This window comes from Teleopsis dalmanni, chromosome 2 (assembly GCF_002237135.1).
Source record: "Teleopsis dalmanni isolate 2A chromosome 2, ASM223713v2, whole genome shotgun sequence".
NCBI lineage: Eukaryota > Metazoa > Arthropoda > Insecta > Diptera > Diopsidae > Teleopsis > Teleopsis dalmanni.
In genome coordinates this window covers 63,087,637-63,115,402 of record NC_051847.1, presented here as the reverse complement: position 1 = coordinate 63,115,402, position 27,766 = coordinate 63,087,637, and the positions used below count along the sequence as shown (strand labels likewise).

At 32.1% G+C, this 27,766-nt stretch overlaps 2 protein-coding genes and 1 non-coding gene across 5 annotated transcripts in view; all 3 read right to left on the bottom strand.

Annotated features, from left to right (window-relative positions):
• On the bottom strand, nt 1-6,577 carry LOC119677914 (protein PTHB1-like). Its single transcript, XM_038089499.1, has 10 exons — nt 6,300-6,577; nt 5,869-6,234; nt 3,368-3,475; nt 2,958-3,091; nt 2,226-2,893; nt 1,894-2,159; nt 1,590-1,824; nt 789-955; nt 608-737; nt 1-544 (listed from the first exon to the last, which is right to left on the bottom strand). Exons 1-10 carry the CDS (start codon nt 6,575-6,577, stop codon nt 35-37), a joined length of 2,862 nt encoding a protein of 953 aa, XP_037945427.1. The 3' UTR covers nt 1-34.
• Nucleotides 6,578-9,639: 3,062 nt separating this feature from the next.
• The window catches only part of LOC119677913 (helicase domino), a 33,605-nt gene continuing 15,478 nt past the window's right edge, over nt 9,640-27,766 (bottom strand). For 2 of the 3 annotated variants that reach the window (XM_038089495.1, XM_038089496.1), the window contains exons 9-17: nt 27,144-27,715; nt 25,047-25,233; nt 24,850-24,986; nt 24,606-24,792; nt 22,318-24,348; nt 20,243-20,464; nt 16,183-16,218; nt 10,214-13,273; nt 9,640-10,150 (exon numbers count right to left, since the gene is read on the bottom strand). In XM_038089495.1, the coding sequence (XP_037945423.1) occupies nt 9,710-10,150; nt 10,214-13,273; nt 16,183-16,218; nt 20,243-20,464; nt 22,318-24,348; nt 24,606-24,792; nt 24,850-24,986; nt 25,047-25,233; nt 27,144-27,715 (6,873 nt within the window). In that variant the 3' untranslated portion in view covers nt 9,640-9,709. The remainder of the gene's footprint in view (nt 10,151-10,213; nt 13,274-16,182; nt 16,219-20,242; nt 20,465-22,317; nt 24,349-24,605; nt 24,793-24,849; nt 24,987-25,046; nt 25,234-27,143; nt 27,716-27,766) is intronic. The other variant, XM_038089498.1, reaches the window with a different exon arrangement.
• On the bottom strand, nt 24,422-24,527 carry LOC119686640. The gene has a single exon (XR_005253037.1). It is a non-coding gene; the product is annotated as a small nucleolar RNA Me28S-Am2589 (small nucleolar RNA).

Here is a 27,766-nt window from a genome sequence, read left to right as displayed (position 1 = left end):
TTCAAGTTATTTTAAATAAATATTCATTTTGAAACTACCACCAAATACCCAAATCACTAAACAATTCTTCATTTGACGGTATTTCATAGTTTTCATTAACCCAGTCTGATGTATTTTCAGAAGATTTCTCCTCTTCTTTACTACCATAGTCTTTCTTATAACCAACTTCACGCAAATCCTCTTCATCATATTCATTACCATCATCCTGCACAGTTTCTAAAGTGCTACGATGTAAAGTACTGGACTTATCAACTTGTGCTACCATAGGATCTGAACTTCCAGTACTGTCATTATTATCAAGCAACGGTGCAAGATCATCACGATGACTTTTATTAGATGTGTTCCTATTAAGATCTACTCTTGATGCGAGACGTACAATACGATCGAAAAAAATTGCAAAATGACGCCTAAAGCGTCCATAATCAAAACTCGGTTGTGCGGTGGTTTTATCTTCAACGCTATTAGCATTAGAGTTCTTGTTTCTAGTCAAAGGACCATAATGATGTAACATATCAATACCAGGTGACATTGACTCTTCCCAGCTCTATAAATGTACAGCATAAATTATTTACTATGAACAAATTAGCAAATGTATTTTACAAATTACCACTTCAGTCCAGTCTTCCACTGGAGTGCATAACACTGACGATACTACATTTACAATTTTCTCTTCCATACAAAGACAGGATAACACTAATGTTGTAGTTGCGATAGAGCAAGTAAGGTCACAGCGTTGCCTGTTGTGATATAAAAATTAGTATAATGCCTAAAGTTTTTGGAATATTTACTTCTTTTCATCCTTGCGCAATTCTACTAGTTTGTCTCCTTCAATGATCAGGTGATCATAATTTTCTTCAATTTGCATTTGCAGTGTTTCTTTGGGTTCATCTGTCGATTTCTCCTGTAATTCCCGTTGTAGTGATTTAAATTGCAACCAAAGTTCATCCAATTCCGCCTTTATACCAAATATTTATATCTTTTAAAAACTTTCAACTATAATATAAACATTTTGTCAAGATTCATATTTCTGTAGCGCCCCGATTTAACAGTGAATTTGACTTAAACTGTATTTTCTAAGCAACTTTTTTTATAAAGCTATATGCCGTTATAGCCTTTATATAATATGCCTTTTCACATTGATTACACTTACAGAAACTATACACACCATATAACACCAACTGGTATAATGTAAAATTTACATTAATGACAAAAATAACTAGTAAGGACCATCTACTCTAGCGGCCTCCTTTCTTAGGAGATCTTCGTTAACTCTAAGACCTCCCATTAAATAAAATTTGAAGCTTTCCCAATGGTTTAAGATGATTTAAAACGTTTGAGTCTTTCCCTTATACGGTAACACAATAGGCCAATGCACCTAAGTGAATCCCTTTGAAGCGCCGCTAGTACCTAATCTAACCAAACGATCTAGCGAATCTGCTTGCTGTTTAAGATTTTCATTGTAAAATTTTCATATAACCAAGAGCATATAGCATAGTAATAAAAGTTGCATATAATGCACAGAACTACTGAAATTCCTTGTTCAATTAGAGAGCTATAGAAATAGAAATCGTGCCAGTAGTTTTACTTACAGTTTGTTTTCTGATATTTTCTTCAGTTTCGTGGTGCATATCTATTCGATGTAAGATATGCTGACTAGGTAAAAACGGAGTTGCCACAATACAATGTGTATTACGATTAATAGCTCCTTTAATTTTCCCTTTTTTGATTTTTTCTAAACTTTCTTTACTTTTCTCGTTCTCCAATGTCACAGTTATTAATCGCTCTAAAATCATGGGAAACGTTTCCAAACAGTCCGATTGAATTCTATCAAAATAATGTGAATATCAAATAAATTATTCAAATTAAATAACGTTTTGCTAAAAAAAGAAGTACCTCAGACGATCCGAATTTTTAGCTGCAACAACAGTTACTATCTCATCCGACTTATCATCAGCGGGACATAAAAGTACTAGACCAATAGCTTGAGCATCACTTTCCGAAGATATAAATTCCGAAAAAAATGTCGCTAATAATGGGGTGGGTAGTTTAGTTTTCAAGTCAAAAGTAAATTTGATAGCAGCAGCTTTTTGTGGTGCTCTGGTTTTGAAGAACATACTCAGTGGTAAATATGCTGTTTTTTGAATAACACGTGGTATTCCCTTTCCAAATAGATCATAAAAAATATTTGGTAATGAAAATTTCTATAAAATGAATATAAAGTGTACCTTAGGCGTTATAAAGGAGATAACCACATCGACTCGGGTGGAGTGTACATGTAACAGTTCCGCGATATAAAAATCAAATTCTATAGTTTTGTTCGTACCTGCCGCCATATCATTGTAGGTAATAGTTTCCTGTGTACAACGTATGCCTTCTGGTGTACTAAATGTTATTTGTAATTCAGCCAACTCGATTTTACACTTAAGTTTTAATGCTCCACCACATGCCGGAAGTTCCTTAAGTGCTACATCAGCTGGTATGTCAAGAAGTATATCATCTATATCATCTTTGATTTCTTTATCAATTGAAAAGTGTACTCGAACATTTTCATAGGCACGTTGATTTAATGCTTCCATATCTCTGGTGTCAACTGCTTCTTTAATTTCATCTTCAAGTTGCATAAGATCTTTGTGCGCTTGATTAAATTTAATTTCAGTTTGTTCCAATGGCGGTACTTGAAAAACGTAAGGTTCAGAACCCAAATAACCAATTAGTAACTGTCCGCTTGGACCTAAGGTTACAATACCACCAGGCAACCCATGCAAATTGGAGCGTTGTATAGCAACTGGTGCCACATTATTATATTGTGCTGCCCATAAAATATTAGCGTCTTCATATATAAATAGCTTGGCACTATCCGATACAATTACAGTTTTCAATCGTGCATTTGGTTCTTAAGTAGTGAATTGAAGAAAATGCATTTAATTTTTAAAGTCAAAATTATTTATCTGACTTACCCCAATAATATCCCACAAGAAATGTATAGAAACATTTTGGTACATAATCTAATTTAAGTATAAACTCTAACGTTCCATTATCTCGCAAACTGATAAAATTTCTTTCACCCAACACCATTATAGTTGCATATTCCCTGTTAAGATAATAGTTTTTTAATTGATATATATCTTTAGATTACAGTTTGATTCTAAACTAATGACAGTTAAGCTCTTCATAATTTAATACCGAATTTTACTATCTTTACTTAAATGACAATGATCAATCAAGTCCTCAAGTTCTAGTCCTCTTTCTTAGTTCGTCAAAATCAAAATGGTACTATGCTTCCGGTTAAACCATTTCTCGGAAATCACTCTACTACGCTTTAATTTTACCAAACTAAATATTATATCAACAATTTTTTGGTACTTACTCTTTTGCTTGAACTACGCTTATATCGATAATGCCTTCCCCTAGACATACAGACCAAATTGATTGAAAATTGGATTTATTTATTGAAGAATGCGCCAAATCTTGATACCTGAAATAACAATATGTAAAAAATTTGGTTTATCAAATTTCTGCTCAAAAAGTACTCGGATTTTGTAAATAAAACAAACAAATTTAAATTTTATTCCAAATTTATTTTATCTCCTTCAAAATATGCTCCATCTAAAGCGATACACATATGTCAACGCTTAACCCAATCTTCCATACACTTTTCGTAGGCCCGTGAAGGTATGGCTTTTAGTTCCTTCAGCGAATTCTCTTTTACCGATTCAATCGACTCAAAACGCTTACCACGACGGGACAATTTGAGTTTCGGGCACAGTAAAAAATCGCATGGATCTAGATCTGGTGAATATGGTGCCTGAGCGATGACAGTGGTGCCATGTTTGGTCAAAAAGTCGCGTACAACAAAAATTTTCTAAAGTAAAAATCGCTAAACGCACTTGAGGTAGTTTCACATTAACAGATGCTGTAAACAAACTAATTGACAGATGGCGCTCAAATTTGTAACAAAGTCAAGAAAGGGTGTACTAACATAACAAAACAAAAAATTTTTGAAAAAGGTCTATTACTTAAGGAGCAGTTAACAAACAACAAAATCCGGAAACTTTTTGAGCATATTCGTAATTTTCTTTTTGTGATGAAACAAGATCATTTTTACTATAGAGCAAGTTACGTTTCTGAATTTTTGTTCGTCTGCAGTGGCAAAATATCGTGTCTGCCTAATAGGAAATGACTCCTCTAGGTACATTCTTTGTGAATGCTAACTCGAAACTCGAAAAGATTTTCTATAGGCATAGTATTCACTTCCTTTGAGAGCCTAAATATCTATTGAATTCTGTTCTATTCTATTATGTACATATGATGATTCCTGAAAAGCTTACATAGTAATTTCTGCGTGGTTTTAGTTTTTTTAAATTATCCACGATTTTGTAACAGATAATCTTATAGATAATCAGATAAACTTTAAATAAAACTAGCTTTGAGACACTATGTTAGGTTAGATTAGGTGTAAATAACGCATATTAATGGCACAACAATGCTTACACTTAAAAGCAACTATTGCCTATTGTGCGAGGGTCAATATTTATATTTTGAGCCTTGGCAACATTGATTATTGTCAGGTGTCATCTGACGTTTTCATACGAAAGTTTTATATTATTAAACATAACCTACCATAGTCTTTTTGTCAAAAGATCGTTATTTGTGTTACTTACAGTAATTTGTAAATTGAATGTTCACAAAAAAATGGAATTAACCCGAAAAATTTTTCGTACGATGCTTTATTACGACTTTCTGTTTGTATTGTGGATTATCAAGGCAAAAGTACATTGATAAATTTATTTCCACATTTGGCGATATAGCTTCATCCTTTGTTACTGTGAAACGTTGGTACAATGATTATAATCGTGGCCGCAGTTCGTTCACTGACGAAATTCTTGAAGGTCATCCAAAATCAGTTGTTCTTCTCGAAACATTGATGGATACTGCAAGATTCTAATGCGACATACTTCAAAACAAATGGCCGTTTGTTTTTTCGTAAAAACTGGTTATGTGGCAACTATATCTGTACCATTACAGGAACGTAAAGTCGTAATTCCGAATGGTATACAACCGTTTATTTACCAAAAGTCTTCAGTGAAATACGGAAAACAAACAAGCGCCGTCAGACATTCTCCATCTCCATCAAGACAATGTGAGTACTGACACATCTCGTCTAGCAAACGACTCTTTGAACATAAAAAAAATCGAATTGATGGGTCATCCGCCGTACAATCCCAATGATTGGTACTCATTGATTTCTTCTCGTTCCCGAACGTCAAGAATAAATTGTGTGGATAACGATTTTTGTCGGTGGAGAAGCAGAAATCATGAAGCATATAAAAACAATGTTTTGGAGTTTCTGAAGAAGATTGGAAAAAATGCTTTGACAAACGCATGCAAAAGTGTATTAATCATAAGGAAAAATACTTCGTGAAACAATAAAGCAATTTTCAACGACAAATATTGTTTAGTATTGTTTCATTAATAAACTCAAAATATAAATAATGACTCTCGTTTCATTATATTTTACTGACCTCAACTTACATAGAGTCTGCTTTTTGAAATTCAACAAAATTATAGAATATACCTATATATGTACCATCAATGCAGATAACATTTTGTGCGAGTTATAAAGTCTACATAATTCACATATTTAGGAATTCAGAATTTATACCAAAACTGTTATATGGATTCAGAATATACCCAGATAAAAATTTAAACCTGATTGATACAATTCTAAAAAAAATTGTGCATACGTATATATCAACAGTGTAATTATAAATTATCAAAAAGTTTAAGCGCCGAAATGGATTAAGTCAATTTCTATTGTAGATAAATCCACTTTATTTCTATAATTGCTAAAAAGTAAAAAAAACTTACGTATAGCATTCCAAGTTCCATTCGGCACTAAATCGATAAAAACAATCCGTAATTTCGCAGTAAGCTATCGGAGTTGGTAGTGCACGTGGGCCTGGAAAATGACATTCATATAATATTCCATCCTGTTCGTAAAATGTAAGTGTACCATCCAAATGTACAATACAAAAAAATTCACGTCCCTTAACTTGACCAAAATGTCCTTTACAGAAACTGTATGCACCCCGCTCGAACTTGTACTCTGTCAATTGTTGTAGACTTAATTGTGTGCCATGTTCTGCTACACCTCCTACCGTTTGAATGTTATAAATGGCAACTGAACGCAAATGGAGAACGGCTAATTGATTGTTGTTTTCATCTCGTATATTACTACAAACAAAAATATACTGTTACCATTTAATTTCCTTAATTTCTGTGTATTTAAACTTCCTCACCTGCTAAACTTTCCAGCAAAAATACCTAAAATTGGCTCTCCAAGTACTGTTTCCAACAACAAATCCGTAGGCTTAAAACAGTTTTTCTCTTCAATACGATCTGGTTCCAGTGTTGGATAAAAGATACTCAAATGACCTCCATGTGAACCAACAACCACATAATCCTTTTCACTTTCTTCCAGGCCGAACCGTGCACAAAGTAAACTGGCGACATCGTAGTTTTCATTCAAGTCCGAACACTGAGTTGTCCACCAATTACAAACATTAAATAGAGACATCTGAGCGAGGTTTAATTATTATTTTTATCCGTTTATATTCAAACAGAAAAAATCTTCATTTATATCCTCGGTTTAATAAAATAATATTGTTTTTCATTTAAAATATTTTTTGTATCGCCATGTTTTCGAGTGGTAGTCTAGGAAACTTATCACAAACAAACTTGAAAATAGAATAACTTCACAATAGAAGGGAACGAGTTTAATGTTTTGAAGAGGGCGTTTAATTTTATTTTTTAATTATTGTTTTGTGAAGTATAATATATAGAGTTTGCTGTAATAAATTTTATTGTACATAGCAAATGCATTAACCCAACACAACAGTTAGTAGAAATACAAAGACAACAACTCCTCATTCTATTTGTAATATGGAATAATAAGTCATAAATATAACAAATAATAACAAAACGATACCATATATACTCATACAGGGTCTTATTTTAATAAATACTTTTGTCAATATAACGACAATAAAACAGCTGATAAATAATTTGCTAATTAAAACTATATCCTTATTAAGTATTGTTTCACAATTCATCATGCAACATCTTGCATCCGAGCAGTGTTAATATTTTATTCATGAATCTATCTAATATGTTTAGTGAAAAACATTCACAAAGTTTTGCACAATAAGGCAATGAGGCTCACTTTTGCATCACTTACTTTGCATACAAAGGTAGTGATCTCATGAACAAACAATCCAAACGCGATAAATAAACTACCGGTTTACCATGTTGTAATTACATATTCAAAGAGATTGGTCTATGCTATACGCATCTGTATCCAAATTGACCACGTTCCCGTAAAACAAAATCCAATATTCTCATTGAGTATTTGACAAAAAAGATATCAGTCTTGTGGTACGTTTAGTCACAGGTCATTGCAGATTAGGAAATTATACTAAAACATTAAATCTCCCTTCAATTACATGTATCGCAGCTGTAAGGAAGACGATAAAAGAGCCTCTCATCTGCTTCGTCAGTGCCCAGCTCATGCATAGCGGCGACTCAACACTTTAAGGGCGGGCTTCTTTCTTTAAGGATCTTAGTCAACTGCAACGTTTTCCTTTAAATAACATTTAAAAACCATTAATCAATACCATTAATTATTATAAGAAAAAAAGAAGGGATTGTGCACTGCGACCTAAAAGATCTATTGTGTCCCTTACTCGGGTAAGAGTGTATCTCCAATTCCGATTTCTTTAATGAAGGACAATATAGAGCCTACCTTTCCTAATCTTGAATCTTTATGATCCAGGAAATACCCTCCTAGGTGTTTTTTCCGCTTGTGCGGTGTTTTTCAGTATAGAGTACTCCCCAAGCACATGGTATGCAGTTTCTCTCTCTTCTCTGCAGTATCTGCAGTCTGAGTTGGATTGAATTCCTAACTTTGATAGGTGAATATTAAATCTACAGTCACCGGACAATAACCCCGTAATAATTCTTAGTGCCATGCAATCTTTGAAGCGTTTTAGGTTATAAGTTCCTAACAGCAATTTAGATTGTGAGAGTCCTGGTATCCTTTCCCAATAGAGTTCACTTTCTTTTTCCTCTGCACCATTCATAATAGATAGTATTCCTTTGCCTAGACCACAGAATGGTTCTGGGCCTATCATATCTCATGTTCCACCAGCTACTCTTAGTAAAACTCGAGTAATACACAAGTACAAACTGAGAGCGCAGCACAAATAAAGTGCCAAATTACGCTCTTTACACAGATTTTCATGGAATAGCTTTGCGTAAAGTCTGGTAAAAACATCAGTGCCGCGCAAATAAACCATACGAAAATTTAAATTCAAACCAAAACAGCTGATTCACATATCAACACAATTTTACTTGGAATAAAATGTAGGAGTAAAGTCTATGTAGCATTTTCAAATTTCGACAGGGATGTTACGTTCTCATTTGCTCGAAAATTTACTAGTAGATACACAGTGTTACTCAAAGTTACTACTAATCAAAGTTATTGCATCATTTAAAAGCGGCGGTAGGCAATAATTTATTTACATTTTTTGATGTGTATGTATTATGTGTTACGAAATACACAGTAACAAATATCAACAAGATTTATATGTTCAAACTTCTCTCCTATTTTATCTTATCTTATGTATTCTTTCTCATTATCTTTCTTAAAATTGTTTTTTAATACAATAATTGCTACAACTTAATATAAATCTTAGAAATGTGTTAAATGCTATAAATATTTAAACAATACTTAAATTAGTTAAATTAAATTTTCTGCATAATAAAATAATATGAAGATTCATCAGGTATATACACATAAATTTTTGCCTGTACTCAACTACAGGTTGAGTAAAACTGAAAGATTACATTGCCCACCTATATTCAAAATTCCATTCTAATTCTCAACTTTTGTCCTGTTGTTGCACCCGCGAGTTTTCAATAACGGTCGGGTTTACGTCCTGGAGCCACTCGTCAATTTCAACGAATAAACACGCTGTTCAACACCCACCAAAGATATTTTTTTTTTTTAATTCTAATCTGAAACATGGTGGGCTGCGTAAGCCTTTTGTCCGCTGAATAAAGAAGTAATAATCAAACCTATGCTACTTCACAGTTATCGAGAGAGAGAGAGAGAGTTGATTTGTGTGAATAATATAAAAATTGTTATTATTCAGATTCTTAAATTATAAAAAGTTGCTTAAAATCCAAGAACCCTTTCAAGATAGTACTGGATTCTACATTTTAAAATCTATACATTAAACATTTTTATTAGCTGAAATATTTTAAATTTAAAAAAGCAAATTCATATTATCTTTTCTTTATTTAGTATTTTTTTTTTGTTTTTTTGAGTACGAAATATATAAATAATAAATATTATGTATTCATATCCCGTTCAATATTTTTTAGAAGGAAATGTTTTTTTAAACATGGTAATGAAAGGAGTAAAATTATACATCTTTTCTATGTACAGATTACTAGTTTAAAATTTAAGTGACTACCAACTAAGAATAATACTTTAACATTTGTTGTTTCAAAATTGTTTCTTTGTTAAATAGTAACTCATTTAAATTAATTTAAATTCTTTTTTCTTAATATTAATTCTAAATAATTTATTTCTTTTAGTTTTGGCTGTAAAACCAACCAAATAAATTTAAATGAAGTAATTGTAGATTTAATCCTTTTCACTACGTATTTGCATGATTTTTTTCTTCACCAGCGTTCGGACTTGTTGTGTAGTTGGTTGTTGCACAGTTGTTTGTTGTTGGGTACTACTAACGTTGCTAGCTGTGCCCTGATTTATTGTCATAACCTCTTGTCCCGAATTACTTGCACCAACGTTTGCAGACATATTAGATGCAACAATGTTTTGTTGTTGTTGCAAAGCTTGTTGTTGAACAACAGCAACTAAATTTCCACTAGCCGTAGTCTGTATACGTACCGGACTTGCATGTCGTTGACTTTGCTGAGCAGCAGCTTGCTGTTGTATGGCATTAATCAGCGCTTGTTGTGTTTGTGATTGACTGCTTCCAGGTGCTACTTTAATTTGACCACTAGCGACTTGGGCGCGAATATTGTTAGCTGCAATAGCTTGAGCAGATGTTGCAGAAACAACCTAAATAAAAAAAAAATACATTAATATTTAATGTCAAATAATATCATTTTCTATAATATATACCTGTATTTGTCGTTGGTTGGGCTGCGATGCTACCGATACTGGTATAACACGTCCAACACTTGTCTTGCCTAATACTAGGCCAGTAGTAGTTAAACTGCCTTGTTGCCCTTGCCGCATTACCTGTTGAATTTGTTGAACTGTAACAGAACTGGGTAGCGCTTTGGAATTTTGTATATGTAAAAGTTGAGCTTGCACACTTCCTGCACTTTTTTGTGTTGTTATTGATGCTCCAGTATTTAACTGCGCATTACCACTATTACCTTGCTGATTCGATGCAACTGCCGCTGCATTAATCTGAGTTCCAGGAGCGATTTGCGTCATACGATTTATTTTCCTTGAAATACCCAGCTGCTGCTGCATATGCAGTTGACGCATTTGAGATTGATTGGCCATTGTAACTTTTATTTGTCCGCCTGGTTTAAGTTGTGATAGTGCCATATTCACCGTTTGTGGTTGCCCACCAGTGGCAACACTAACTCCGCTTAAACCAGAAGCAGAAGCACCGCTAGATGTTTTAACTAGAGTTGCAATTTGTTGTGGTGTTATTTGTTGAACCTGAGTCTGTTGTGTTTGCCCTTGTGACTGTGATTGTACATTACCAGTTGAAGTGGCTTGGGTGTTCTGCTGTATCTGTACTCCACTCACAGTAGAACCTGATGCAAATATTTGCCCTTGTTGCAGAACCTGCGTTTTAGAATGGCTTCCAATCACCTGTCGTTTTACTAACAACATATCGGTTTCTCCCACCTGTCTAACACCTTGCTTACCAGTACCAACATGTTTTATAAATTGCGCTCGACCCGTATTTTGTGCAACATGCACGGTTGCCACGGAAGAGGTACCTCCGCTAGGAGTAGTGACAACACTGGATGATGGTACCGATGCCACAGCTACCTTTTGTCCTTGAACCTGCACTGCTGTTGTCACAGCAGAAGCCTGCATAATATTACCTTGTATAATAGTGCCTGCAGCATTGAGTAAAGCAGTTTGGCCACCAGCAGTTTGGACTGATTGAGTGCCTTGTGAAGAACTAGATTGTAGTACTTTAACTCCTTGTCTTTGACGATAGAGCTGTATATGTGCTTGCTGGTTACCACTACTAGATGTTGGTGTAAGTTTAGCAGTTTGTTGTAAGGAACTCACTGGTATACTTTTGGCAACCACTTGTTGCGAACCACTCGACATAGAAGCTGCTAAACGCAATTGAGCTGCTTGGAATTGTGCAGGCGTAACATTCTGTCCTAAATTTGGCATCGAAACTATTGTGGGACTTGGATTACCTGAACGCTGTTGCAAAACAACATCCTGCAAAGTACCAGACGTAGCAGCTACTATGCGTTGTGCTCGCAATGTGGAAGCATTAAGTGTAGTAACAGTACCAGCATTCGGTTGCAAATTGGAGGAAGTAGTTAAAACGGTACCTACATTTGCTAGTTGAGATACGGGAACCACTTGTTGTATCGATTGCGGCAAAGTTTGTACAATGCTTCCAACTTGCGTTGAATTGGAAACAATGGATGATTGTTGGGTGTGATGTGATTGTTGCACATTTGAAGATATTGTCTGCACTGGAGTTGTGAGCACTACAGATACTGAAGCTGGAGCTCCAACCAAATTACCACCGCTTGCAGATTGTAATTGTACATGTTGAGTTCCTGTTGTTGTATTTTGTTGTGCCAACATTTGACTGGTAGCAATTAATCCTGATGGTTGAGCTACAATTGCCTTTACTATTTGCGCAGCTCCAGAATGGCCACGTAGAACTTGTGTTTGATTCTGCACAGTATTGCTAGTAATTGACGTTTGTTGTTGTAATTGTTGTGATAAGTTCCCTGCATGTTGTAGCACAATTGCAGTTGCTGTGGATTGCTGTTGGCCACCTGCAATGCCAGTATTGGATATGTGTTGAATTTGAAGCTGCTGTGTGTGCAACTGCGCAGGCGCTGAAGGTGTAACAGCATTTTGCTGTTGCACAAGTTCCTGTATTTGTTGCTGCTGGTTGGCTTGTACTAATTGATGCTGCACTGATGCTATTTGTTGCTGTTGCTGCGTATGCGCTGTTTGCGCTGTTTGAGTAGGTACAGTAACTTGCTGCTGATGCGTACTTTGGCCAGCGGCTGTAGGTGGAGGTGGAGGCGGTAAATGACTACGTTGCTTTTCACGATATTTATTTACTTTCATTGCTGCGATATTTAAAGGACTTATTGGCTGATCGTAGCTAGTAACGCCAAGTTCTTGCAAAACTTCTAAATGTTTTGGATTCATTGTAGTTGGGTTTGAAAAATGACGTTTTGGAGGTGGAGCTTTTTTCAGATATGCAGCCTTAATGCAATCAAATCGTGAACGCATCATTTTAGTAAATGACATATTGTTGTCATTTATAAATAATTGTGTAGTTCTTAAGTAACGAAGTGGACCTTTGAGATAATCTACTTTAATAGCATTTTTCATTTTTTTCTGTTTCTTTGGACTGTCGCTAGCTTTTCCTTCCTCACGTGGCTGTATGACTGTCTCGTAACGCCAACGGCATTGCTTAGCGGAACGGTGTGTCCTAGTGCAACTATTAACAATCTCTGCAACTAAATCCCAATTGGGTGTATGACCAGGTGACAATACCATTAAATTGCAGGGTAAGCCTTGTATATTTACTAAAACATTTAAAATGGTTAAGTCTTCTAAAATACTCCATTCCCCTATACAATCAGGTTCAGATGCCGGTTTAGGAGTAATTTGAGGTTTAAGCCCGGCCACTTGAACATTGGGTTTAAAAACTCCTCTATGACGCTGACTTTTAAGATCTCGTCGAATGCGAGCTATTGCTGTAGAAGGTTTATCAAAGAGAGAACGAGGTGCATAATAGTTATCCTCTTTACGTATTTTTGTGGAACGACGACCATCTGCATGTAATCCAGCTTCTGCCCGAGAACGTTTGTATTCCCGTTTGACATAAATTGGTGGTAGATCTATATCTGGAATAGTATCCATTTCATACATGAATGATAATGAATAATCAATATAAATATCATTTTCGTCCTGGGGCGGAGTCGGAGGGCACCACATCTATAAACAAATTACAAAGAATAGAATAATATTTTGTTCTAATTTTTTTATTTGTAGAAATTTTATTTAATAAAAATATTTCAAAAATTCGTAATAATATAAAAAACCTTAACATCGTTCAAAAGATCTACTATTATACTTATAATTAAAACGATTTTAACTTATCGCCAAATGGTTTCTAATCTTAATATATTTTTTTTTTTAATTTTCATAGAATTTTTGGGATTAAAATGTAAAACTGTTAGTAAAAAGTCACAGTATTTAAAAATTAGCTAAGATTAAAAATAATGGAAAATTAAAATTAGAAAGAATAGAATAGAAAGAAAAATTGATTACAATAGAAATGATTTTCTTATTTAATACTACAATCTTCAATAGTCTATTATACATACAGATAATACTCAGCAACTGCCATAGAAATTATACTACTTCGCATAAGTTACAACTTTTAGTCTTTTAAATAAAATTATTTGGTATCAATCAATGTATATCATTTATCATGTATAAGCAAACAACTCAAATCTCATCAACTAACATCAAAGCTGTGTCAAATCAATAAAGCATACATTCTATATGTTCCGAGTGTAGTGATCTAGTGTATATGATCCAGTGCAGTGAAAAAATAGATATGCTAGCAAACAATGAAATGGGATACTATTCCTTCTATGACATAGGAAAGAGTAACATATCTATACTTATAAGAGACGAAACACAAAGAAAATTACCCTTTAACAACCTACTGCTTCCAAGAATTACCACTAGGTGACGCTTTCACACAAAAGTTAACACATCTGTATATCATTACCTATCCCTACTAATTTTAAAGCCATAACTTGATGTTGGTAAAAGCTACACTGTCCAAAATACCAGTTGTACCGGTATGAAGTGAGCGTAAAGATACAAATGTTCCGACAGGAAACATTTGTTGTGAACGAGCCTTTATTTCTTTTTGTTTGTTTGCTATGACATGTGTGAAATATATTTAGTATACATCAAGTCATTGAACAGACATCATATTTTTTCATCGTGTTAAAAATGTCGATTTTTGTACCAGAAAGTGATGATTTGCGGAAAGCATTAATTTTTTGTTTTCATTTGAAGAAAAGTCGTGCAGAGTCGCATCGAATGCTTGTCGAGGCATATGGTGATCATGCTCTATCAGAAGCAACATGCAAAAGATGGTTTCAACGGTTCAGAAATAATGTTTTTGATGTGAGAAATGAAGAACGTTGAAGACCGCCAAAAAAGTTTGAAGACGCCGAATTGCAAACGATATTAGATGGAGATGACACTTTGGGTCAAAAGCAAATGGCAGAAATGTTAAATGTTGCACAACAAACAATTTCTGACCGTTTAAAAGCTATGGGAAAGATCCAAAAGTGTGGAAAATGGGTGCCACATGAATTGAATGAAAGACAGGTGGAAAACCGAAAAAACACTTAAATTTTGCTTCAAAGACACGAAAGAAAATCGGTTTTGCATCGGATTGTTACTGGCGATGAAAAATGGATTTATTTTAAGAATCCTAAACGGAAAAAATCATGGGTTAATCCGGGACAACCATCAACATCGACTTCAAAACCAGATCGATTCGGCAAGAAGACAATGCTGTGTGTTTGGTGGGACCAGAAAGGTGTGGTGTACCACGAGCTCCTAAAACCTGGTGGAACCGTCAATGCTGGTCGCTATGAACAACAAATGATAAATTTGAACCATGCATTGATCGAGAAACGACCAGAATGGGCCAGAAGACACGGCCAGGTAATTCTGCTCCATGACAATAAACCTGCACACAAAGCAAAACAGGCTCAGGATGCAATCAAAACATTTGGCTGGGAGCTGTTACCCCACCCGCCATATTCACCAGACTTGGCTCCTTCCGACTACCATTTGTTTTCATCGATGGAACACGCATTGGCTGAGCAGCACTTTGATTCCTACGAGGAGGTCGAAAATTGGGTGTATGGTTGGTTTGCTTTAAAAGACGAACAATTTTTTTGGCGTGGTATCCACAAATTGCCAGAAAGGTGGTCAAAATGTGTAGAAAGCAATGGCCAATACTTTGAATAAAATGTTTTTTACTTTCCTATTAATAATTAGTGTTTTATTTTCACCAAAAAAACGCTCATTTCATACCGGTACACCTAATAATTATTATTTTAATAATTATAATACTGACCTTGCACAAACGAATTTTCATTTCTCATAATGTTCTGTATTAAAATATTGCACATGCCAAATGCATGGCTTATATGCAGTTTCATATGACGAGCAAAGTGTACTCGTGTGTACTCGTGTGTTGTTGTTGTTTTTGATAAATGTCGATATCCTAACCCAGCGTTCAAGGCTAAGACATCAAGTTATTAACATTATGAGAATAAAAAATTCACTTTGACAACAAAACAAAATAATAGAATAAATCGAATTAAAATAAATGATTTGTAATATATTATGTTGAATACAATAGGATAAATCTAATTAAAATACAAGATTTGTAGTATCTTATGTTGATCATTATTATGTCCGAATTGGACAATATTATTTTCTGATAAACTTTGTGTTAATATCCTGTTTATTTGATTTAAAAATTTTAAGGGCACTAAATAATCTAAACTTGATTATTGCAACAACCTCGATTATTGCAAAACCGTCGAATTCTATTAGTTGCATTCATCGAAGACATACTGTATTTATTATATTATTACGAAATAAATATTTTTATTATATTATTACGAAATAAATATATTTATTATATTATTACGAAATAAATATTTTTATTATATTATTACAAAATATATATTTTTATTATATTATTAAAAAATAAATATACTCATTTAAGTATATTTGTTATTACTAACAACTAAAAAATTTTTGTTATTTATAAAAAGTAAAGTTGTTTAAAAACTTACCGGCATTTGTTCCATGCTGTTTCTTGACATCCAGATCTATTATTGATTGATATCATTCATAAAAAACCAGAGAGTGAAACGTCGAAGCACGGATATGAAAATTGTGTGCAACCGCAGCAATAACAAAAAAAGAAAAGAAAATATCATGAATTAATATTATTTTCTTTTGAAATCTGTTTTGTTTTGGTGTTTATAGAAAGCATAATTTTACCGAAAGCTATAAACTTTATTAACGACACAAACTGATTATTTTCAAATAATTCAAAATACTGTTTTTCTTTTGAAATTTAAATTTATATTTCTTCCGCATTTGCTTATAATGTTTGGAAAACAATAAATAATTCTGTGGCCGTATGAGAATGGCAATATTTTTCAAGAAGAACATTTTTATTCTATTCTTTAAGTTTAATGCTAATATATCCTTGCATAAAAAATGAATGAACGGCTCAACTGTTTTGGTGCCCATTATTTTAATAATTTTATATGAATAAAATATTTATAATTTTTTTATTTTATTTTAAAGAATTGAATATTTCTCCATTAATGGAAATTAAAACTTAATTAATATTTTAAAGGGAAATGCAATGCAAACAAAAATGCTTTTTTTTCACATTATTATAAATTTTTCAGATATATTAACTTAAGTATAAAAAAAAGAATTTGACACCAAAACAGATTTCAAAATTAATTAAGAAAATAATATTAATATACAATATTACTGAGATATATCTTTTCTTTTTTTTTATCGTAATTTTTTTTTTTTGGTATAATTGTTATTAATATATATTTTAATATATTATAAATTTAATTCGTTGCAAATTTGACAATCTATTTTGAACACAACATGTATTTAAAATTTGACTAGGCCAAAGATTATTGTCTCCATATATTTTGTAACACAAATACGAACGAAATAAAATCTAAATAAAACAATGTTTTTATTTTTATATTAACTTATAGTTTTTATCTTCGTTTATTTTTTTATTTTTTTTTTTTTTTTTTGTGTTTCATAAATGTTGATATTAATTATAATCTTGTTGAATATGCCTAACTTCAATGTGACACATGGAAAATTTCAAAATTTTTATTTTTGATTTTAGAGTGAAGTAGCATAAATACAATTGTTTTAAGGAATAAATTTTTATTTACAATAATTTTTTTTGTTTTTTTTTTGTTGTGAGGAGACAAATTAAAAATCAAATTTTTTTACTGAAGGACATGTTAAAATTCATTTATGTTTTCACAATAATTTCTATTTAAAAAAAAAAAAAACTAATTAATAAATTATAGCCAGTGGCGTATGCATATACAAAGGAGTTCTGGAATGCAAACCCTCGTAAAATTTTTCGGACCATTTTAAACTAAATATAATGCAGATTTTTTGATTTAAATGTTTTCACAAATACTTTGAATTAATTTTCAAAACACCTCTTTAATAAAATCTCTGTATACATCACTGATTATACTAGATATTTATGAAGAAGTACTTTTGTAAATGTATGCATACACATACCAAAACAAAAAAATGTAATAGAATATATATGTATTTTATGATAAATCGAAATTTTAATGAAAAAAAATTTTTTTAGAATATTTCAACAATTTAAATTCAATAGACATATAGCAGAAACGCATATATAAATAAAAACATTAACAATACTTATTCCTTATAAAAGTTATAAAATGACAAATTAATAGTTAGCTAAAAATTCTAGTTCTATTTTAATGGCCTGGCCTCTCTTTAATATTTTTACATATTTTTAACTAAAATTAGCATGCAATTTCAGATATTTTCAAATCGCAGCTACGACTGGGTCTACTAATTCCTAAAATTTTAGAGTATCAGAATCAAATCTTAAAATCTTAAAACCAATTTAAGACGTATTTACTTTCATAGTCTGTTAATCCACCTATCTAATGTAGCTTAAATTATTCTTAAATCAATTCTAAATCTATTATAAATTATTTACATTTCTTATTATAATTAATTTTATAGTATAATTATAAAAATAAGTTAAGTTAAAATACAAAATATTTGTATATGCTAGTGTTAAACTTATAACAAATTTATACATGTACTGAGATTTGTATATTAGGCAAATAAATATACAAATACATATTATTGATGAGATGTATAAAATTGTGTTAACACTGTAATGCTATAGATTCCCATTAAAAATCGCAAATCCCATACACATCTTAGCACAAATGCAGTAAACGTCCTTTTTTTTACAAAATATATACTTATAATATATGTACATACACGCACACATATTTATATATATATATATAATAATAATACTGTTGGGTATAAAGTGAACAATGATAATTATCATCATGAAGGACCATTGCTGTTACCGCCCACTGATTTCGTTGCTCTTAAAGTTCTTGTTTCTATGACGGTTTGAGTATCATTTGATCCGACGTCAGCTATACTTTGTCGTGTTTTAGTTCTAGTATTTTTTATCTGTCGATTTGATATAGTTTGTATATCGACTCCGTCATTACTCTCTACTGTTGAACTATTTACTGATGGCGACTTTATGAGCCAGCGACGTAGTGCGTTGCCAGACGCGTCATTTGATTCACTAGCAGTTCTTTTATTACCTACAAGCACTTTTATACGTTTGGACCGCAAAGAAGTAGTTGCATCTCCACGTTTACTTTTCTTTGATTGTGTATCATCAAAAACACTCTCTTCTATTTCATTATCTTTTTGTTCATCTGTATTATTTTTCATATGCTCAAATTTCATTGAATTTTCCTTTTTTGCATATCTCGCCACATACGGTTTTACGCCCGGTAAGACTGGACTTTCATTTAATCTCCATAAATTAATTTGCACAGTACCACTAGAACGTGTTCGCGGACTATTAACATCTACAATATTATATTCAGGTGTTAGACAACGTAAACTTTTATGTCTAGTGCTGTATGAACTACTTTTAGATAAGTTAATATTATTTCCTGTGATAGTTTCATTGACATCAGAGTCAGATTCCTCTGAAACATTATAATATGTAGAACTTGTAGTTGTTGTATCATGCATTTGTGTGTGTGCACTCCAAGCGTCTATACTATTTGAGTTAGTGTGCTCTTCGAAGTCTTTTTCATATTCAGTTTTGTAGACGTTTTTATCTCTTTCATTTATTTCTAATGGATCTTGTAAATCTTCTTCTTCTTCTTCTTGTACTACTTCCTTTTTTTTAACTGTTCTCTTTATCACTCGAACTTTAGTTTTTTCAGTTTTATTTAAAAACTTACTTTTCTCAGTCTCATAATTTTCTTCTTCACTTTTAAAACCAACAATCTCCTCAGAACTATTCTCACTCGCTTCATTCTCACTTTCTTCTTCTTCATCATCCTCCTGTTCATTCTCACTTTCTTCATCATCCTCCTCTTCATTCTCGCTTTCTTCATCATCATCATCCTCCTCCTCAGTATCAGTTTCAATTTCAATTTCAGTTTTATTGTTACTATCGTCCTCATCATCATCATTATTATCACTACCACTACTATTACTACTATCACTACTATATTGTTTCATTTTGGACATTTGCTTTGATCCTCGTCTTGGCGGTAATCTAGTTTTAGTTGAAGCTTCTCTTCTATTTCTTAAATGTGTTTTATATGACATAGATGCAGTATTTTTTAATGCTCTTTGATTTCTAACACCTGCTCGATTTCTATTCAGTGTATTTGATGATGTAGTTGAATTAGTAATTAAGTCTGCAGCTGCAGCTATTGATGTGCGAGTTGTCTTTCTAATGGGGCTTGTAATTATTTTTTCTTCTTTTTTCTTAACATCTTGTTTAGAAATCGTTGCCAAATTACTATTGCTTATACAGTTACGACCTATTTTATTTCTTTTACTTTTAACATTTTCTTTATTTTTGTTATTTGCGGAATTTAATCTCGGAATATGATTCTGTTTTCTTAAATTACGATTTCTAATATTCTTCAGTCTAGAAGAATGCATATTTTGGGACTTAACTACGCGATAATTTCTAGACTTATTTGATACATATTTGTTATTCTTAATATCTATTTTTCTATTAACCTGATCAGTAGATGAATCCTTGCGATTATAGGTGAGCAATTCATCATTTTCCGTTTCTTGTTTTAACATTTCTTCCTCTTTCTGCAAAGCGGCCAGACTATTTGCTTCCCACTCACGCTTTTTGGCTTCTATCTGCTCTTCAGCAGCACGTAATTGCTCGGCACTCCACACATCACCAATTTGTTCAACAAAACGCACAGCATAACGCTCAATAGGAGAAAGCTAAAATAATATAAAAAAACATATTTAATATACATTTAATTAAAAAAAAAAAGATTTCTTTGATAGTTCTACATCTAATATTTAATTAAATATATAGATATAATATATTAAAGATATAATAAATTATTATATGTGCATGTAAGACGTTGAGTGATATAATCAAGCGTATTGTTTCGCTTTAACTATGTCTGAACGTCATTTGTGTCAACAATTTTTATAGCATTAGATCATTATGCTCAATGCACAGTGCATTAAACAAAATAAAAAAAGAAATCCAATGCCAATATTTAAAAAAAAAAAACTTAAAAGAACTGATCTATATATTTTTCATGATTGTTAATAATTTATCGTAAATATAAATTTTCCTCTAAATGAAATTTAGAGATCTAGTTTAGAAATCTAGAGATTATCTAGATTATATTATTATGAATTTATAAAGTAAGGTCAATAAAACAAAATGAAGTTACCGCTATTTAATTGTAAAGAAAGCCATCTCACTACACATATTAAATTACTTTAAATTGTATGAAAACGCGACGAAATCAAAATGTATACAATATAAAATATACATAGGTTGTATATTGCATACTCTTCAGATATCGCTGGAAATCTCCACAATAAAAGGTGCCTATTATTAGTTTTAGGAACCTTACAATGTTTCTATAAACATTATATCTGTATATATGGATGATATTTTTCTATATACATTATATGTCTTAAGATACATTAAATTTATGAAACTATTATTGGTTCTTTCTATGATATCTATAATATGATATCTTTCAATATACAATACATCTTACTATATCATTATATCATTCTTAATACAAACAAGACATCTCGAGAGTGTGATGATATCATTCTAGGCATGAGTATTTTTCATAACAGAGTGTACGAGATCAGAGAAAATACCCTGTGACACTCCCCGCACATAAAACATTCTAAAAACTAATTGTTAATTAAAGGATATGATTAGAACAATATTCACAAGATTCGATATTTCCACTTCACTATGAGAGATATTCAATATCTCCACGCACCTCATCCAAATCTAAAAACAGATGGCATATATAGAGTGCAAACTATCAAGATAACATTACTAATTTCGTTACGTACTGCATTATTTTTTCAAATCTATGTCATGGTTTTCAAAGTACTTCCGTATCTTACAAAAGTGAAACACTAGTACTTATAATTATATAATGCTTTTATAAGCATTTATAAATTTTTTATTTCCACTACCTAATCATTACTTAAACGTGTCCTATTTTCTATCGTTAAGCATATTTCCCTTCTTTTATTGTAATATTATAATCTATTTTATCTAATACTTTTCAGTCATTACAAGGACTGCTGGTATACAACACAACAACTGCCTTTCCCTTAATCTGATCTGCATGTCTGAAAAATACAGCAACGGTATGTATCTTTAGCTATTAATTGATACCCCAGCAGCAAATATAAATGCAAAATAAAAAACTAATTCCAGGTGGTTTTAAATCTCGAGTCTCTCCATTATACGGTAGCACAATGGGCCAATAGATCTAAGTGGATTTTCTTCGCATCGTCGGTATAAACTAACCTAACCTAACAAAGCAAAGCAGCAGCAGCAACTATTGCAATGTGAGAAGTAACATCAATTTACATCAAATACAATGACAATTAAATTTAAACTTAAGATAATTTATACGTATGTTGCCTAATGACATTTAATTTAATATATTTTTCACCTATAAATATATATGATGAGTTCAAATTTACAATATATTTTATTCCTTCAAGTGTAAGTATGAAATAATTATTATATATTATAAAATTATTATAAACCATTTTACATAAAACATTTTACATACCTGATTCTCCAAATTCTGTAATTCCATATCCGCTTTACTTAGATCTTTCATTAATAATTTCGCTCCTTCAACAGCTTCTGGAGCAATAGATACAGTTTCATCAAACTCAGCAAGATCAGCAGCTACTTCCGCGCTAACTATCTTAGTGGCTTTGACATCCTGCTCATCTTCAGCCGCTGCTAAAGCATCTTCAAATGCACGTAACGATTGTTTTTCAGTGTCAACTTCATTGCTCAATTGCGTTTCAGTAGCAATTGTTGCTCCACTTGTGGATGCATTTACTTTTTCTTGTTTTGATGCATTCTCATTTTCCTTATCATTTTGGTCTAAGTTAAAGAGATCCTTAATAGTAGAACTTTTGAGAAAGGTTGTGGTAAAGTTTCCTCCTTCAATAGCCATATCACTGAGCATACGCTTTTGATTTGCTTTTTTAAGAATATTCACTTCTATAGTTTTTTCAGAAATCAATCGATATATATGAACATCGCGTGTTTGTCCTATTCGATGACATCGATCCTGTGCTTGAGCATCCATAGTTGGATTCCAATCCGAATCATAAAATATCACAGTATCAGCTCCAGTTAAATTAACACCAACTCCACCAGAACGTGTAGATAATATGAAACAAAAAATCTTTTTGTCTCCATTGAAACGCTCCATTAGAGCTTGGCGTTGATCGATGCGTGTGGATCCATCTAAACGCAAATATATATGCCCATGGTAGTTAAGGAATGCTTCAAGCACATCTAACATCTTTGTCATTTGTGTAAATATAAGTACCCTATGTTGACCCGATTTCAATTGTTTCAAAAGAAGATCTAACGTTTGCAGCTTGCCACAATCATATTGTATGAGTCGAGGATCAGGAAATTGTGTTCTCATTGCTGAAATGATGGGATGTAAAAGTGTTAATTTCCTGGACATATCCCTCGTGATGGTATTCTCAATTTTATCTTCAAGTTTTACACGAGAGCAAGGATTTTGAACATAAAAGCGTATCCGTGGTGCACAAACAGGTGGAACATAAACAACGAAATTATCAAATATGCTACTAAATTCATTACAGCGTGTCTCATAGGATTTAAGCAATTTATTTAATGACCAATTATCTAGTCTCTTTGCGGCTACATTACAATTACTATACCCTCGAGTCTGCCATGATGAAAAGGTTAATGATGAAGTGGGTATCAATAATTTCTCTAAACTTTCTCGCAAATCTGAACCATATATAGGAAATGCATCAGTTCGTCTTTTGTTAACAGAAGCCATCAATTTTAAACGTTCCGAACGTAACTCTTTACGTACTTTAGCTAATTTCTGCGAACGACTTGTAGGAGCTAACGATACTATATTATTTGCGTTTGATATTTCCTTCTCCTCATTTATTGATACCTTACTTCGTTCTTCGTTTAACTTCACCTGATCAGCTACTAGTTTGATAGTTTCATTTCGCACTGTACCAGAATTACTTGTATTCTCATTAATACTGCTTTTATTTACTTTGAAGGTCGTACCTAATCTACTTGTTGTAGCAGTTTCACTAAGTCCAAGCGGCGATGATAAAAGAACATTAGCTTTGGTTTGGATCAGCTTGGGAATTTTCGCTGGCGGTGGAGATTCTGAAGTAGAACTTAGGTTTTTATTTTCATATAAATATGAAATTCTTTTTAAATTGATATTTGTATTAATAGGGTTAACACTGTTCATCCTCTTTAATACTTTACTATTTTTAATATCCGTATTATGAATGGGCACTATTTTGTTACCCTCAGTCTTCATTGCAGGACTTGCACCTACCCGCACACCATTACCTAAGTGCTTTGTTAAACTTTCTTGAAGTTTGCTATCACGTATTCGTACATAAAATTTGTACTCGCCTTTAGGACAAGGAGGTGGTGGTTCGGGTGCAGAATCAATTTCCTCGATTAGTTTGCGAGGTGGTGCCAGTAAACGACATTTGTGCGAAACATAAGCGGTCAAAGTTTGTTCCAATTCAAGTTTAAGTAAATTTAAAGTGTGTAAATTAATTTGCTGTAAACAGAAAAGTATTAAAAATAAAGATTATTATTTGGAACAATAAAAATTCAATTTTCTTTTAACATTAAATCTTTTCAGACAAATGCCTCGCAAATGCGACATCTTTTGAGCACTAATTTTCACAAAAATAGCTTAAATTTGTGCATTCAGTGACAGATAATCATCATTAATATTATATTATATTATATTATTTATTTTATATATAATGTATTCAAACAACCTTTACAAACAAGTTTTTAAAGAGTTCTCACCGTAAGTGGGTCGTATTCTAAGGCTCCGCTAACTAATCCTGCTGTTTGGTAGGATATTCCTTCCATTTGAAATGGTGAATTTGTTGGTCTCACTTCAAACAAATTTGGGTGATTACAGACTTTACGTAACTGCATTAAAACGTTTATTACACTAAGCAAATTTCCCGTCTGTAACGTTTCTTTTGTTCTAAAAAAAAAATTTTTTTTAAATAAAATTAATAAAAGAAATTAAAATAGAACATACTTTGCTCGACTCATAAAATCATCGTATAGGTAACGTTGACGATTAGACAAACGGCAAGATACAACATGTTCATATTTTTTAGGCATTTGCTTCTCAACTTCTTTTTTTAGTCGACGTAAAAGGAATGGACGTATAACCTTATTAAAAAAAAAAATTATTATAATATTTTAACATATTTATTTCATCAATCAACAAACCTTATGCAACCGACTGATTAACACTTCGTTGTACTCCGCATTTCCTTCAATTATTCCAGTCAAAGGATTTGAGAACCATTCCTTAAATGCCCGATGAGAAGAAAAGACAGCCGGCATCAAAAAATGCATTAATGACCACAATTCCATCATATGATTTTGTAGCGGGGTGCCAGTAAGTAGTAACCGTCTAAAATTATTTAAAAAAAATAAATATAAGAGGATTTTAGATATGAAAGCTACTGTTTGCAGTAAAAGAATACTGTTTTCTAGACTGCGTTACACCACATTCATTCAGCTAGATAAAATTATTTTATGTGAGTATCTAGTTAGTAACAGTTCTAGGATTGTAACAAGAAAGTGCTTTTCAAGAACCCAAATTAATACAACATTTTTAATTTCTTTTACAAATAAATAATTATTCTTTTGATTGTTTGTTAATCTTCTTGGGTCCAGCAAAATTTAAATTGGGCTTTTGACAAGAAAGTGATTTTACGCTACTTAAATTTACTTTATAAAATGTCTCGTTGTATTTAAGTATATTCGGATACCAATCAATAAAAAATTGGTATCCTTGCTACCAATAATTAATATAGCATCTATTGACGATTTTCAAACCGAAACATTTTGGCAAGAAAGTGCTTTTTAAAATGCGAATCTATAATATATTATTAATTTATTTTACGAATGCTTGTTTTTTTAGTGTTTTCGGATACCAATCAATAAAAAATTGGTGTCCTTGCTACCAATAATTAATATAGCATCTGTTGACGATTTTCAAACCTTACGATTTGGCAAGAAAGTGCTTTTTAAGATGCGAATCTATAATATATTATTAATTTATTTTACGAATGCTTGTTCTTTCTGTTGTTTTTTTAGTGTTTTCGGATACCAATCAATAAAAAATTGGTCTCCTTGCTACCAATAATTAATATAGCATCTGTTGACGATTTTCAAACCTTATGATTTGGCAAGAAAGTGCTTTTTAAGATGCGAATCTATAATATATTAATAATTTATTTTACAAATGCTTGTTCTTTCTGTTGTTTTTTTAGTGTTTTCGGATACCAATCAATAAAAAATTGGTATCCTTGCTACCAATAATTAATATAGCATCTGTTGACGATTTTCAAACCTTACGATTTGGCAGGAAAGTGCTTTTTAAGATGCGAATCTATAATATATTAATAATTTATTTTACAAATGCTTGTTTTTCTGTTGTTTATTTAGTGTTTTCGGATACCAATCAATAAAAAAACTGGTGTCCTTGCTACCAATAATTAATATACCATCTATTGACGATTTTCAAACCGAACGTGTTTGGCAAGAAAGTGCTTTTTGAGATGCGAATTTATAATATATTATTAGTTTCTCTTACAAATGCTTGTTTTTCTGTTGTTTATTTAGTGTTTTCGGATACCAATCAATAAAAAACTGGTGTCCTTGCTACCAATAATTAATATAGCATCTATTGACGATTTTCAAACCGAACGTGTTTGGCAAGAAAGTGCTTTTTGAGATGCGAATTTATAATATATTATTAGTTTCTCTTACAAATGCTTGTTTTTCTGTTGTTTATTTAGTGTTTTCGGATACCAATCAATAAAAAACTGGTGTCCTTGCTACCAATAATTAATATAGCATCTATTGACGATTTTCAAACCGAACGTGTTTGGCAAGAAAGTGCTTTTTGAGATGCGAATTTATAATATATTATTAGTTTCTTTAAAAATGCCTGTTCTTTCTGTTGTTTTTTATTCTTTTCAGGTACCAATCTGTTTTGGACAAGAATGTGCTTTTTAAGATGCGAGACTAACACTTCTTTTTAAATTTACTTTACAAATGTTTTTCCTTTTGATTGTTTTCTAGTCTATTCAGGTACTAAATAAAACTAACAAAAACAAAATACCTTTTATCAGTATACTCTACAGCTAAAATTATTTCATGGTATGACAAGAAAACTCAAAGTTAATTGAGAATTACGCAAATACCTTGCGTAATTCTTATTCTTAGCTTTCAATAAACACTGATAATATAGTGGTATTTTTTTAATAATACATATATATAATTATATTTAATATTAACTATAATAACACTTACCTTTCTGTCGAGAAATTCAGAAGTAACTGCCAACGTTGCGAATTATAATTTTTAATATTCTGAGCTTCGTCTAATATTAAGTACTTCCATTTCTTTCTTCGAAAACTTTGTTGATCTTGAACGACTAACTTGTAGGAAGTAATACAAACATGAAAAGCATTCGGTTTCGTCCATCCAATACGCTTTGACTTTCGTTCCTTTTGGGCACCATAGTACGTTAGTATTTTAAAGCCTGGACACCATTTTTTAAATTCCATTTCCCAATTCAACATGACAGATGAAGGGACCACAATTAGATGTGGTCCCCAATTTCCTTTGACACATGCCAAATGTGCTAGTAATGCGATTGTTTGAATTGTTTTACCAAGTCCCATTTCATCTGCCAAAATGCCATTTAATTTACGTTCATTCATTGTTACCAACCAATCTAGACCAATGTGTTGATATTCTCTTAGCGAGTGTTTAAGTAAAAATGGAACTGCTGTTACAACATTTGTTGAAGAATACGTATTACCCTGTGGTTGCAAACTTTCTGCTAATGCAGCCGCTTTCATGTAATCCTTTGGAGACATCTTCAATATTAATATATCATTCCACAGGTTTAAGTAAAATAGAAAAAAAAT

What these genes read in the sequence shown, in the direction of transcription:
- LOC119677914 (XM_038089499.1), bottom strand. Translation starts at nt 6,577, where the DNA reads ATGTCTCTATTTAATGTTTGTAATTGGTGGACAACTCAGTGTTCGGAC. An exon ending in TCTTGTGGGATATTATTGGG is followed by an intron (nt 2,894 to 2,957) that starts GTAAGTCAGATA and finishes TCACTACTTAAG; the next exon opens with AACCAAATGCACGATTGAAA. An exon ending in TCTCCTTTATAACGCCTAAG is followed by an intron (nt 2,160 to 2,225) that starts GTACACTTTATA and finishes CTATTTGGAAAG; the next exon opens with GGAATACCACGTGTTATTCA.